At 41.9% G+C, this 15303-nt stretch overlaps 1 protein-coding gene across 28 annotated transcripts in view; it reads left to right on the plus strand.

The window, feature by feature from the left end:
- Positions 1 to 15303, plus strand: part of CAST (calpastatin) — a 113620-nt gene that overhangs the window by 79877 nt on the left and 18440 nt on the right. For 22 of the 28 annotated variants that reach the window (XM_045571780.1, XM_045571779.1, XM_045571788.1 and 19 more), the window contains 9 exons: positions 2307 to 2390; positions 3322 to 3369; positions 4459 to 4554; positions 6200 to 6295; positions 10197 to 10298; positions 10795 to 10878; positions 12425 to 12475; positions 12640 to 12711; positions 14417 to 14518. In XM_045571780.1, the coding sequence (XP_045427736.1) occupies positions 2307 to 2390; positions 3322 to 3369; positions 4459 to 4554; positions 6200 to 6295; positions 10197 to 10298; positions 10795 to 10878; positions 12425 to 12475; positions 12640 to 12711; positions 14417 to 14518 (735 nt within the window). The remainder of the gene's footprint in view (positions 1 to 2306; positions 2391 to 3321; positions 3370 to 4458; positions 4555 to 6199; positions 6296 to 10196; positions 10299 to 10794; positions 10879 to 12424; positions 12476 to 12639; positions 12712 to 14416; positions 14519 to 15303) is intronic. The other 6 variants (XM_045571776.1, XM_045571799.1, XM_045571786.1 and 3 more) reach the window with 3 other exon arrangements.

Raw genomic sequence — 15303 nt, forward strand, 5'->3', positions numbered from 1 at the left:
AAAGAGGACAGAAGAAAATTGTCCTGGGACATTCCCGGCAAGGCAGTGTGGGTCTGGGGAGTGGGGTGGGGGGCATGGACGTGCAGTCTGGGCCCTTAGGAGCAGCACCCTGTCAGTTGGGGGCAGAGGGGGGCGGAGCTGGCAGGTGCCGCTGTCACAATGCCACTGCCTCTGCTGTCACTTCCTGTTCTGACTCACTGGGGAAGGTGAGTCTCAGACTCCCAGCAACTCTCCCTGAGTCTGGGACCCTTCCTGGTCCAGAATGGGCCAGTTTCTATCTTCGACTTTCCTCGAGGGCTCCCCAGATGCAGTGTGGCACAGCACGCTTGGTGAAGGCGAACACAAGGGAGCCGGGGAGACGGCCCTCGTCTTCCAGGACGAAGTAATGTATGGGGAAGAAAGGGAGCCATTACAGCACCACGTTGTAATGCGGGACGCACGTTACTGTCTAAAGAGTGGACCAGGCAGAATCCAGGAGGCAGGCGTGTCAGCCCACGTTGAACTGGGGTTCCACCACCAGAGAGCTCCATGGCCATGAGCCTCCGGCTTCTTACAGAAAATTAGAGTGATTTAATGTGACAGTCATTGGGGAGGGGAGGGGAGGTATCAACATAAATCCCAGGACTAAAAAGAGTCTTAGAGGCACTAAAAATTAGGTAAATAGATGTAACAATAAGTGAAATAGCATAACGGAGTAAGCTGGCGGTTCACTATCTGATGGTGAACTCGTTACTTCCTGGGTATCCGGTGTGATAAGTCTGGCAAAGATCACCACCTCCAGGAGTTCGCCACCACACTGCACATTCCACCGGGGAGCTCTCTGAGCAAAAATTACATAGTGCTTCAGAGAAGGGGCCCAGGCCTCCTGGTCATTTTTGTAAGGTATCGTAACACAAAGTAACATCTACAATGACACCTCATCAGTCACCTCCCCTTTTCTATGTGTAGTTACGTAGTCTGGCGCTATTTCAATTGAGTAGATATTTACTTCCCACGCCTACAGTTCAGGCATTTAAAGAATATGAAGACCAAAGGAATAGAAGGGACCCAGCTGGGCAGGTACCTCTCCTTGTGGGCAGGCCTGAGCGGAAGGTAGGGGGTGGAGGTTGGGGAAGGCGGGGCAGTCCTGCCAAACAGGTGACCGTGCCTTTCACGAAGACTGGTTTGTAGGCAGAGACCCCACAAATCTCTGAATTGAGGAGAACCACTAATCATAGCGATTCTTACATATCTGCAGTAGAGTATAACTGGAAATGTTAAAAAAAAAATTTTTTTTTTAAATCTTTCATCCCTTATGAGAGCTGTTATGCTATAAAACTGTAGAGCATCTATAGAACAATAAAAGTATATGCCAAAGCCTAGAAGAGTGCCTGGTTCATTAAAGTGTTCAGTAAATCTTTTTAAATGAATCCGCTAACTAATCATTCAATGGAGAGGTACAATCTTAGGCTGAGATGTAGGTGGGAGCAGTGGTTTGAGCTGGAATTTGCTGAGTGACACCTGCCCACCTTTGTGCCCAGGAGATCCTTGGTTTGCATCTATGCCTTGCTGTAGGCACACATTGTGACATATCATGGAACTTGGCCTTACTCACCAGTTGTTTAAGATGCAGATGTTATATCCTGGAAGCCAGCAATCTAGTAGAGAACTACTGTACACTTTTATGTCGGATGGAGTTGGTAGCTCATGGTTCACTAATCCAGTGAAGTCTTGGTGATATGGAAGGGAGTTTTTGTAAAAGAGGCAAAACTAGTTGTCCATGGATCAGCCCAGATTTGTGATGGGCTGTTTCTCCCGTTTCCAACTGTGGCTAGCACTCAGGAGGATTGGGTTTCTCCCCTGCACAGAACCGCCTCATTGAGTAAGAAAGATGAAGGCTCTTGAAATAATTGCAACTAACTTCTGCACTGTGCCTGACTGTATCAAACAAAGGATATTTTGTTCGCCTTTCTCCAGCCATCCTTACAAGTCAGTAGCTAGGCAAGGATTATTAGTAGGCCCATTTTATAGCTGAAGAAACTGAGCCAAAGAAAGACTAAGTGGCTCCCCAAGGTCATGAAGTGCCTGAGAGCAGGGCTGGGTCACCTCCTGAGATTCCTGGCTGTTTTTCTCAGTCACCCCACTTGCTGCCTTCCTCAAAGCCACTCACCCTGGTCTTTGCCTTATAGTTTGCAAAGCCCTTACAGACACTTTTGTCTGAATTGGTCTTCTCTACATCACCTTTATGAAGTATATAAAGTGATGCTATCTTGTTTTACATATGTTATCCAAATGTTTAGTTATTCTTTTGTCTCCATTTTCATCAGGCAAAATCCAAAGAAGAGAAGCGAGAAAAGTGTGGTGAAGATGAAGAAACAGTCCCAGAGGAGTACAGATTGAAACCAGTCACGGTACGTTGTTAGCTACAGTGCACACAGCAGCGCCCGCCTCTGCTTTCCGTGGTGTTTTGGGTGAATGTCCCAGGGTGCAGAAGGGCTCATCTGCCCTGGTTTCTGTACTAACTCTGAAAGCCCTGGATCCTTTCATCTCTGCTCTCTAGAGTTGGACCCCATAAGGAATGGTTTCCTAAGTCGTGACCACGTGGTAATTAAAATTCCCACAAATTCAAGCTTTTCTACTATTTACAATACTTGACATAGATCCTTTACCTTAAAGCAGAAGGGGCAACTTGGGAATACTTTTTTCCTCTAGCTGCTATCTGGATAAAAGCACCATGGATCTCAGTGGTGGATAGAAACGTAGGCTATTTCTAATTGTTCTCGGTTAAGGTTTTATTTTGAGGTCAGAATGGTGGACGAATGCCTGTAATTATAGCTGTAATATATCTTTGAAGTAATCAAGTAAACATGTTAGAAAATAGTTGTGATTTTTATCTATTTTCATAGATGAAAAGTTTTTCACTTTTAGAAATACTCTAAATTGTGAAACCTCATATCCAAAAAATTGAAAACAGTATTTTAGGAATAATATCTACCTCTTCACCCTGGGTTGGAAAATTGACACTTAAAAAAAAAGGGGGGGGGGAATGTTTTATTAATGTAGTTGCACCTTTCTTGTCAAAGATATTTTAAATTCAATTTTCCTATTGAATAGGCAAAATTTTTAAGAAAAGTAAATGTGCATTAGATTTGATATTTGGTCCCTTGATTTTTACATCTCAACTCTTACCTCTGATACTTTATAAAAGATAAATCTGAAATAGAAATTCACTCAAATATGAAGAGAAAAAAAGCTTTCTTCTCATATTCCTGCAATTTCCCAAGAGAAACATAAGCAAATTTTTCTATTTAGTTTTCAATAAATTTTTTATTTCATTTGCAGGATAAAGATGGAAAACCACTATTGCCAGAACCTGAAGAAAAATCCAAGGTTGGGAAATAAGTTTCTTATGGATACTTACAGCACAATAGAACTGCAAAGTATAAACTGAGATAATTGTGACAGAAGGATGAGGAGAGGGAAACTGCTGATAGCAACACTTGGCTCCGATCTGTGACTCTTTTTCACATATTTATGTTGTTTTCCTCATGGGTTAGCACTAGACTATTATCAATTGCTAGGTGACATCTACTGCACCTTAGGAGCTAATGTCAAGAGGGCCTTAAATTAGATGGTTAGCATTTTGCTTGAGTTTGATTCTAATCACAGCAGCAAGCACTCTAATGGTTTTGCACTGCCATTACTGAAGTTGGTTTGGTATCAACCAGCAGCATTTATTAATCACTTATTATGTGCCTGGTTTCGTAGGCTATTTTTTTGAGTCCTCACTAAATGAGAAAGGTGCTATTATTATTCCCATTTTACAGGTGAGGAAGCAGATTATGTACATAGCCTATAGTCACACAGTTAGAAAATAGCAAGGCCAGGAATCCAAATTCAGGCTGCCCAACTCGGGGCCTAGATTTTGAATTCTGTCATAGGTCACTCTTATTAGGAAAAATCACCAATGCCCTAAACAAATAATCCACCTCACCTGCAGGAACTAAGGATAACAGAACTTCTGCCAAAACCCCACGTAGTCATAGGAGAGGAGTACATAATCTATTCTTCCTCTGACTTACTCAGAAAGGAAGTCAGTGGGAAGGAGAAAAAACAGTTGCAAAAGAAAAACGACACACATCTTCATTGGGAAGAACAAACAATTTTATCTGAGAAAAATTACTCTGTAATTGAAGTATCAAGAAAACTTTAAACCATTAACATTTTTGTGCCACTGAGGTGTCTAATATTCCTTATTTGCATAACATCTTACATTGATAAATGAAATATCTATAAATTAGCTTTGATGTTTCTCTCCTCCCTTCCTCTCTCTCAAAAAAAATTTTTTTAATTAAATTAGCTTTTAGTTTTAGATCTCATATGTCCTAATTTGTGTTAACCAGAAAAAAATTCTTCATGAAAACTTTTTTTTAACTACTAGAAAATACTTCATAATATACAATGTCTCTTGTATTACAGCCCCTCAGTGAATCAGAACTCATTGACGAGCTTTCAGAAGATTTTGACCAGGCTAAATGTAAAGAAAAACAATCTAAGCCAACTGAAAAAACACAAGTATGTTTCTAAAACTAAGTCTCTAGCTTTGTTTTTTTTAATGACTTTCTAAAATCTTAAAAGTATGATGCCAAAGTGTTTTAACATGAAGTGGTTAATAAGAAAGCCCCATTATGCTGTCTTTTTGAACATGCAGCTTTGTTTTGCCTTTTTCTGAAGGTGCTTTCTTTCCCCAAGCTGACCTTGACTTTCTCGCAATTTGAGACCTGTAATTATTCCTTCAGGAAGCTGTTCACGCCTATGCTTTCCTTTCTATTCCTGCCTCTGTGACTGACCTTGCTAAAGTTGTCACACCACTCCCCTCAAAATGGCAATGGCCTCTGCCTTCAGTCTCCTTCCAGTCCATCCTGTATGTCCACCAGAATTCTTGAGCATGCTTGTAGCCACGTCGTCCTCTTGCGCCAGCCCTCAGGAGCTACCCATTTCCTACAGAAGAATTTCTGTTAATGTTTTCTGGCCCCAGCTTCCTTTTTTACCCAGGTGCCTCCCCACGTCACTAACCCATGACATTGAATGTGTATCTCCATGGCTTTGCTCACGTGGTTCCTTCCATCTCGAAAAACTCCCCTCTTAATTCTACGTCAACCCCTAGAATGTCTGATTTAGTGTGTTGGCGTGGGGGCCAGAGAGTTTACATCCCTTGAAGGCTGTGCTAAAATATGGCCTCTGTCTCCTACTTTTCCCTCCCCAAACCTGACCACACTTCCAACTCTAAGCAGGATATAACATGCCAGAGAGTCTGCAGTTCTTTTATATATATATCCCTGACAAGGCATTTGTCGCAAACAAGTTATTAGCTCTTGGCACTTCTTTACACCTTATATTTATACAAAGTTTTAAGTAGTCATCTGTTAAACACCGTGCACATAGGATAGATTTTCATAAATGCCCGGATTTATAAATAGTTTATTTGAATTTTTACCTTGTGATAAAATACAGCTCTCAAACTTTAGCATACATCAGGATCGCCTGAGGGTTTGCAAAAACAGATTGCTGTGCCCTACTCCTAGAATTTCTGATTTAGTGTGTTGGCGTAGGGGCCCGAGAATTTACATTTCTAATAAGTTCTCTGGAAATGCTGAGGCTGCTGGTCCATGGACTGACCACACCTGAGAACTCCTGGGATAGTATTACTACTTGTATTTGTATATAGCTATTTACAATGTGCAGGGAGCTCTAAGATACATAAAAATGATGTATTTATGTAAAGTCTTACATTGTATTATATGATTGATATATGATGAGAAATAAATAATTCATAAAAATAAGAAATAACAGTTGCTAAAATTTATTGCATTTACTGTTTCCAGGTACAAGCAAAACACTTCACGGTTTATCTCCTTAAAGCACATTGCTAACACTTGATTTGTAGTACTACTATCGTTTTCACTTTTTAGATGTGGAAACTGAGTCTTCCAGAGGTTAGGTAACCTACCGAAGGAGAGAGGTAAAACTAAGTTGAAATAGCGGTAGCCGAAGAGCTTTAACATGCCTTGACTTATTTACTGTTCAACAACCCTAGGTGTCCAGGAGAATCACGCTCACAGCGTAGTCTATGGCAGAGTGTATTGTTGATCCATCATTGTTCAGTGTTACTAGCCTGATAGCTCTCAGAATTTGTCATCGTGCCTGCTTCTTCCCACAGGAAACGCAGGCCACTGCCCCGGCTCCAGTGGGAGAGGATGTGCCTCGGGCCTCCCTGTGCAGTGTGCAGTCAGCACCACCCCAGCCCGCGGCCCTGGTGAGTGGTCCTCTGGGCCCTGAGAAATGTCTCGGGGAAGTAATATTCCTCCCACTGCCTGCTCTGGGCACCAACCTATTCCTCCCACACACTGTCTGCTCTGTGCACCAACATATTATTTTATTCTGACACAACAAGAAAGTCTTCTCTAGCTGTAGTCACTACTATTTGGGGGCTCAGGGGGTGCTAGAAAGTCAGGCTATATTTACATTTTAAATTAGATTCCTAAACGCTGTGTTTTTTCTTGCACCTTCTGAAATTCTTCCTAGTTTCTCCGTGATTGTGAATAATCTTGCTTTTTCACTGTCCTGCATTTTTTTAAGCCTATTTGGAGTTCCACAAATAGCCCAATCTCCGTTTTCTGATTCTGGGTGCGTGCGTGTGTGTGTGTGTGTGTGTGTGTGTGTGTGTGCGTGCGTGCGTGCACACGCGCGCGCGCAATAATCTGCACCAGTATCATCAGGACCCCCACTCCCACTCCTTCATCTCTCGCCTCTCTCTCACTTTCCATCTCTTGGATGAATTCTGATACTTACCTAGTTGAATCTTTGTTTCCTTTTGAATTCACTAGCTCATAGAGCCTGGCTTAGAAAATAACACCAGTGGACTATGTTTCAGTACTACAGACTTGGTAGCTCTGTACTCTGAACAGCTCACCTGTTCTAGATGCTTTATAATATCTTCTTAAACTTCCACAGGGACAGGATACAGACTGATCATCTCTCATAGATGAGGGAAATGAACCTATAACTTGACCATGAACAAGCAACTTAACCTTTCAGAGCCTAGCTGAAATGAAACTATGGCTCCAGCCCACCTTCTAGTCTAGTGTGGAGATGGGTCAGATCTCAGACTGACGGCAGGACCTGGTCAATCGTGTGGAAAAGCGCAGAGGGAGCGTGGGTGCCTCACCCTCCAGGGAGAAGGAAGACAGGCTTGCCGGTGATGGCAGTGTCACACTGAGATGGTGGGAGCAGCGCTGTACGTGGGGAGACCAGTGAGCCGAGGACAGGCTGAGCACCGGGGTGTGCGGCACTTGGTGTACTTGGGATGTGTGCATGTAGGTGTCCGAGGTGCAGGGCAAGTGTCCTGGATGTTCTGAAGTGGCTCTTCCTACCAGGGGAGTCCTGGGTGCCAACTACATATCCCCTCAAAGCCCAGCGTCTACCTCCTGCCATATGCAAGATTTGAGCGCCCCCACATCACTTTTTTTTTTTTTTTTTTTTTAGATTTCAGGGTATTCTCTAGAAGTTCAACATTGTGGGGGCCAGGCATAGGCCATGGTAGCAAAGACCAGGAGACAGGAGAGAACCTGTGAACAGACTGGAGAAGGAATAGAGACAGGCAGTGATGGAAATCAGGACGATAACAGCCAACATTCCAGGGCAGAACCCTTGTGACCTAAGCATGTGTCGCCTACTCCTCATGCCAAGTGTGATTGCCAGGCCCTCAGAGGGTTCATTTACTTCCTTCCCAACGTCACCCTGACTGTAGAGCCAAGCTTTGGGCGTACAGTGAACAGAAAATAAACAGAGCTCTTGTTTTTCCATTCTCTGACCCCCTTTCCTGGCCTCTGCCCCAGCAGCTCTGGTTACCACGGTTGCCAGGATTACTGTCACCGAGGTTCGTGGGCATTTCTGGGATTGTGACACCCTTGGGAGCCAGAGAATAGCTACAGTGTGTGCTAAAGGTCAGAGGAATCGGGAGAGGCTTGAGGATTAGTGAGCAAAAGGTAACAAAGACCAGAGGCCGGAGGTGAACATGTGCCCCATGTGGTTCTTGTTTGTATAAAAAGAACATTTATTGAGCTGAAACCGGTTTGGCTCAGTGGTAGAGCATTGGTCTGTAGACTGAAAGGTCCCGGGTTCGATTCCGGTCAAGGGCATGTACCTTGGTTGCGGGCACATCCCCGGTAGGGGGTGTGCAGGAGGCAGCTGGTCGATATTTCTCCCTCGTCAACGTTTCTAGCTCTCTATCTCTCTCTTTTCCTCTCTGTAAAAAAAAATCAATAAAAATATATTTTTTTAAAAAGAACATTTATTGAGGAAATCCAGAGACCCGAGTTCTAGTTCTGAATCTGACAACATGAAATGCCATAGAAATAGAAGTTTTAGTTCTTAGTCCTATTTCCAGATTCCTTAGTTCTTAAGACTGCTGCTGCTTCTCAAAGCTTTTCTGTTGCACTCCTTTTTCCCCCATAAAATATATTGGGTGGCGTTGGTTAATAAAATTATATAGATTTCAAGTTTTATAATCCTATGACTTACCATTTGTATGTATAACCCAAAGTCAAATTTTCTTCTATCACTACATATTTGACCCCTTTACCCTACCTTCCCCACCCCCCTGCTTCCCTCTGGTAACCCCCTTACTGCTGTCTGTGTCTGAATTTTTGTTTGTTTTTTCTTGTCTGTTCATTTGTTGCTTTCAGTTTTATATCCCACACATGAATGAAATCATATGGTTCTTGACTTGCTGTCTGATTTGTTTCTCTTAGCGTAATACCCACCCATTTTGTCACAAGAGGCAGTAATTCCCTTTCTGAAGGCTGGAAACCACTTACTTCTTACTCAGAGGACAGAGGCTCAGGAAACAGGGGTTTCCAAAGGTTCTACAGCAAAGTAGGAGAAAGCAGGCATGGAGTGTGAGCAGGGGTCTGGGATCAGATAGCAACTCGAGCTGCTTGGATAAGGTTTGAGATCGCTGCAACTCTTGCAATTTAGATATCATCCCAAACAGATTAGATACAGCAGGGATTGTTGTTGCTCTTTGGAATAAAACCTATGCAGCGTCCAACCACTAGATGGTGATGCATCACTTTCCTCTTAGGCTCCCGTTCCTGGGTGGTGGTCTTCCTTTGGCAGTGCCCTTTAGCAGAGAACCAACTTTCTTCGCTTGGAATGACGGCCGAGCTATACAAGAGAAAGAGACTTTTACTCTGAAATCCCAACATATACTCAATAGGAGGTCATAGGCTTTTCTGGTAAGAATAAAGTTTGGGAGACTGTTTAATTCAGAGGCTTTCATAGTTTTGAGCAAGACCAATAGTCGGAAGTGTATGGATATCACAACCTAGGACCCACACAATAGAAACAGCAGTTTGATAAGTAGTACTTATCCTTGTTATGCAAGATGTCTTCTGTTCTACTCTTTCATTAAAAACAAAAACAAAAGAATGCCCTGGCCATGAACTCTAATTTGACTTTACGAGCCATTAGCATGTGGCTCGCGGCCTGTGGTTTGGAAGAAGCCAGGTATAGTCCTTTCTTTTAGCCCAAATGTAGTTTCTTCGTTTTCCCCCCTTATTCCATTTATGCTCTATGTCCATCCACTTTCTCACTGCGTCATGCGTCATGCGAGGAGCACATTTCATTGGAACAGCCGGACCACAGTGTCATTGTGCCCTCGGGTCAGCCAGCCACAGGCGTTCACCCGGATCAGCCTGAACCCCTTTGGCCAAGGGAGGCCGGCGGGCCCACGCAGGCTTCTGTAGGCTGGCTCACAGAACATCGAGAAGAATGTCCTCTCCTGGGCTTCTCTGGAAATCTTTCCTTTGCGGCCTCAAAAACAGTCACAGAAGTCACTCCTTTCTTCTTTCCTGGCTATCACTTGTCTGTGGTACACCTATTCCACTGCCTGCCTTATGTCCAACCAAAACCACTGGGTTAGAGCTTATGGTCCTCAGTGCCAGTACACCAGTTGCACACACTTCATGCTTCATATACAAAACTTGCTCTTGATTTCTAACGTTTTAGATTCTAATTCAGTTGATAATTTAAATTATTAAAAGATAACATGCATTTCTTATCTAGGTCTGAAAGAAAGATATGCCGTTTGAATTATTTGATGTAGTCTCTTTAAAAGGAGGCATTAACCACCTATTTCGTACATCTACTTTTCAAAGGGCATGGTGTCAGACGATGCTGTGGAAGCCTTGGCTGGCAGCCTGGGGAAGCGGGAGGCAGACCCAGAAGATGGAAAGCCGGTGGAGGATAAAGTCAAGGTAATGGCAGCTCAGATACTCCTAGAAAGTAGCTACCATTGATCACCCTCAGTCCCCAAATAAGTTCATCATTTTTTAGACGGTTTCCCACAACACGTGACCAGCTGGCTTTCTCTGCTGCCGCACATACACTGCTTCATAAGCTCAGCCTGCGTGAGCATCAGGTGTAAGCACAGCGGTGGGTGGACAGCATGCTCGTGTCTGAGTCTGGGGTCCCACCTGGCCACCTGCACTCCTGTTGTCCAGAGCTCGGGAGAGAAGTGGCAGTTGCCTGCTTCTTCAGGACTTCCTTGTAGCTCAGCAGCTCCGGGGTGGGTCTGTGCCTGCCAAACTGGTGCACTGTGAAAGTCTAAGGTGCCATCGGAACTCTGAACGTAGGGTCATCTGTGAATTGTAACCTAGCGATGGCTATATTGACCTTAACTGGAGTGATGCAGGCATCCGCTCTATAGAGAAAAGATGTACTGACAATGGAAATGGTATGATTTCTATTCAGGAGAAAGCCAAAGAAGAGGATTGTGAAAAGCTTGGTGAAAAAGAAGAAACAATTCCTCCTGACTATAGACTAGAAGAGGCCAAGGTAAATAGGCTGGGGTATTTTTTCTTCTTTTTTAATTCATACTGGATTCCACATATGTAAAAAGGGACATGGAAGCAGACATGGAATATTAAGATCTTGTTTCTTAATACTTCTAACACCAAATAGTATTGATAGTGAACCAGACGTGAAGCTAAAATATTTCCAACTGGCATGTTTAGTCCTCCCTGAAATGAAAGTAATCTAAGGTCTAAGCTACCTAATTTTTTTTCCATCTAATCTATGGTTTGTTACAATACCAAAAATAAGAAAATTTAGAAACCTTTATATAGATTAAAAAAAGGGGGGGGGGGGAATGGGCAGTTGTTTCCTATGAGGGAAAATTTGCAACTTTCAGGAAAAAATAAGAGCACTGTTTTCTTTATTTTCAATGTACAGATTGTTCAGAACAAGGCACAGGGAGACCCCAGTATTAACCTTGTAGTTGTAGTTCAGCCACTTGAACAGAAGCAGATGCATGAGCTGTAGAATAAAAGCCAGTCATCTCCATTATGAGCCATTACTAATGAGGATATCCAACTAAACATGAACAGCTCAGCAAAGCCATCCTCGTCCATGTGCACTAGTCACTTGTCTGGCAAAGACAGGAGCTGTATTGAGCTCTCCCAGGTTAAGAGTTCATTATTCTGCTTGCTTATGCGTTTCTTTTTTTTCTTTCTTTTTTTAATTCTCACCCAATGGTATTTTTCCATTGATTTTTAGACAGTGGAAGAGAGAGGAAAAGAGAGAAATATCAAAGTGAGAGAAACACATTGATTGGTTGCCTCCTGCAAAGCCCCAACCTGAGCCTGGGCCAGGGAGGAGCCTGCAACTGGAATTAAACCCGGGACCCTTTGGTCCACAGGCCAGTGCTCTATCCACTGAGAAAAACTGGCTAGGGCCGCTTCTGCATTTCACAGTTCAGTTGAAACCTTGGCACTTCTATTAGTACTATAGCTTGTGTGTTTGCTGTTGCAAGGCTTTTAGAGAATCTCTTAAGGGCCATGTGTTCTGTCCCTACTCACCTGCTCCCCAAATTGTAGAGGCAGGTAACTCTCTTCCTCATGGGATGTTGGTTGCTTTTACGCTCCCTTTGCTGAATTTTAGTAGCAGTTGATTGGCTTTCCCTGACCACTTTGTTTGGTGGAAGTTTTGTGTTGCCTCTATGGTTACCCAGCTTTTTCTAAGCAACTTCTGCAAAGCCCTCCCTAAGCTCCCCGTGTCCTGCAGGTGCCCTGTCACAGGGCCATGCGCCGCCACACAAACTGTCCACGTGTTTTGGTCTTTTTTGGTGCTTGTTTGTGGGCTTCTGAGGTCACAGGCTGCCCCATCTGCGTTGTAGCCCTGTGCCCAGGGAGTGCCCGGTATATGTGAGCCGTTCGTGGCCATGAACTAATTATGGCATATTCTCTGGTGAGAGACTCTGTTTCCCGAAATGATGATCTAATAATGCACAGCAACATCAGGCATAATCTGACAATGTCTACAAGGGTTCATACTTAAGATGAATATGAAATGACTCAGTACCATGTTTTTCTCCCCTGGATAGGACAAAGACGGAAAACCACTCCTGCCAAAAGAGTCCAAGGAATCACTTCCAGTAAGCAAGCCCATTTTCTCTGAGCATGTCTTTCTCATGTGGCCCTGACTACAATTCAGGAAGGGCATAGCTTTCTTTTTAATGATTGACCAGCTTATGAATAGTAACATCATTTTTGAAGAGGAGACAAATGAGGTGTCTGATACATTTCCTGGTTCTTGCAGCCCTTGAGTGAAGACTTCCTTCTTGATGCCTTGTCGAAGGACTTTGGTGGACTCTCAGACACTTCACCACTTGTAAGTCTGAAACTCATGGTTTTATTTCCTCACTTGCCAAGTGGCAGAAATAAATGGAAACCTGTGACTTAGAATCTGACTTGGGAGCTGAGGAAACAATCACAGAATTAATGGTCCTTAACCTCCAGTAGCCACTAAAAATGTGTTGCATCCTGAAATAGTAAATATTGTGCCAGCGTAGTTAATATTTTCAACAGCATCACTAAGTAAACCAGTGTGCATGTACTCTATCAAGAATACCTTTGAAAAGAGAATTTCAAATTGGGTTTATCTAAAATTGCTTCTTAGACAACTTTACCAGCCGCTATTCTACAATTTGGTCATTTTCCAAGTACCTTTAAGGAAACTTAGCTTCCTGTGGAATAGATGGGCCTTTAAAGGGAATCCTGTTACTAGAAAGTTTGGAAAATGTTGGGTAACCATAAGCAGGTTTCTCCACTGTAGGATTTTCAGGACTTTTTTGAATGTGAACATATTGTAAGTCTTTTGGAGTTCCCAAATGCATGTAACTGCAGAACCTTTGCTGTGGAGTCTGGGTTATTTAATCCTATGTGGACAATGGCATGGAAAATATGTATCACTTGAGAAACAGAATAAGTGATAAGCAGAAAATAATTAGGATTCCTTGGAGTTGTCAGAAGTTTTTGCTCTCACCTTTGTATATAACATTATGTATGCTATGTATATTAGTAACAGATTAGAAAATATAATTATCCAACAAGGTATAGACATATATAAAGAAAACTGCAATAGAAGACATAAATTTAAAAAAAAAAAAGAATATGAAGAAATTAAAACCCATACATCTAAGGCAGTTTGATAAATGTTTTAAAAGGATGACAATTATTTCCAGTCACTTTTAAGTTAATATTTTATTAAGATAGTAATAAGTTACTTTAATATAACTCAAAGTTATTCTGAAATATATTTGAAAGTGAATGCATGAAAATGTGAAAAAATATATACTTAAAAGTACTTTTCACTCTTTTTAGGGAAGATTAACCTAACTAAATGCTAGGCTTTATAATGGTTAAAAAAATACAGTTCTGATTCAGAAAGCAAAATCACAGGGCAATGGAAAAAGAAATCAAATCAAGAAATGAACATAAATGACAGGTTTAGTATATTTTAAAAATGAGAGAAGAGGTCATTTCATAAAGATTCTGGAATAATAATAAAACTGAAACTTCATACAATGTAACAGGTAACAGTATCATACCTAATATATTCTCAGAATTTGAAATATGTGATAAACACCTCATTTGGGTGAGCCAGGCTTGCTTATTCATTGCTTTTAACAGTATAAGTTCCTAGTAACTTCTAAGAGGGCAGTTTGGCAGAATTTAGTTAACACCAAAAAAAAAGTCACTGCTAGAATTTTGATTCAGGGCAACTAATTACACAGAAGAAAGCTGAAAAACTGCAAAAAATATAGCAAGAAATCTGTAAACCAACCATGAAGCTCTAAGTCATTAGATAACTGAACACTACCTGGAATCATAAATAGGACTAGAAGGTGTGCAAAATAATACCATGGAATAAGAAATAGGATAAAAATTGCTCTTAAGCTTCTATGTTACTAGGCTTTCCATTTGGATCAAGAGAATTAACCGTAAAGCTATATTAAGAGTTGTATTTAAGTGATGGCATTGTGGGCATACTTTTATATGTAACATACTAACGATCGAAGTCTTCCTTTGAACAGAATCCATTTGACAATACTAAACTCACAGCTGCCGTCTCCGAACTGGTTTCCCAAACCCCAGCTGCAACAACGCACTCTGCAGGCCCACCCCCGAGCACTCTGGTAAGCAACATATTTTTAAATACTCTTCCCACAGCAGCAACAGCAAGAGGAAAGAGAGTGTAGAACTCCTTGCTTAGAGTAAGTGGAAATAGACAAAAATTGTTAGAAAGGTTGGGCACCTTCAGAAGAGAGAAGACTTTAAGGAGATGACAGAATATTGAAAATGATCAAAGGAAACAATATGTGTGAAAATACTTTATACATAGTTGAGGAGTTTAAATTGTTGCTTTATTAGAATTGAAAATGCAGTGTGTACATATTTATTAGATTTTTAAACATTTTTTCAGCTTTCCTGATCGATTTTTCTCATTTTTTTAACACATAATGTGAATACTATCTGTTATTTAACTTCAAGTTTATTTTATGGAATTGTTCAGTATTTGAGCTTCTCCCCCCAAAAAAAACTAACAAACAGAATCATGGACTTGCATTGTTTTCCTCCCATTCACACTAGTTAAAAATGTGTCATTGTCATGCTAGCAATAGAAAAACCTCAGCATCAATACTGTTTTAATTACTTACATGTTCTGAGGGATCAAAGTTCTCCCAGACTTCCTTGATTAATTTTCTGTGCAGTACCAAAATGTGAAATTACATCAAAAGGTGGAGATTGCCCTAAGCCAGACCCCCATCTCCTCTGGTTGAGAAGTGCCGGGCTGGCTAGATGGAGATGAAGTAGCTTTAGTGAAGTCAGCTCTGCTTCCTCTCCTTTTGATGTAGCATCAAAGCTCACTTAGTGCTGTAGTCAGAGGCTCTGAATGAATTTTCAGCCTGTTGGGTCAGCC

The sequence above is a fragment of the Pipistrellus kuhlii genome, unplaced genomic scaffold (genome assembly GCF_014108245.1).
Source record: "Pipistrellus kuhlii isolate mPipKuh1 unplaced genomic scaffold, mPipKuh1.p scaffold_m20_p_4, whole genome shotgun sequence".
In the NCBI taxonomy this organism is placed as follows: Eukaryota; Metazoa; Chordata; class Mammalia; order Chiroptera; family Vespertilionidae; genus Pipistrellus; species Pipistrellus kuhlii.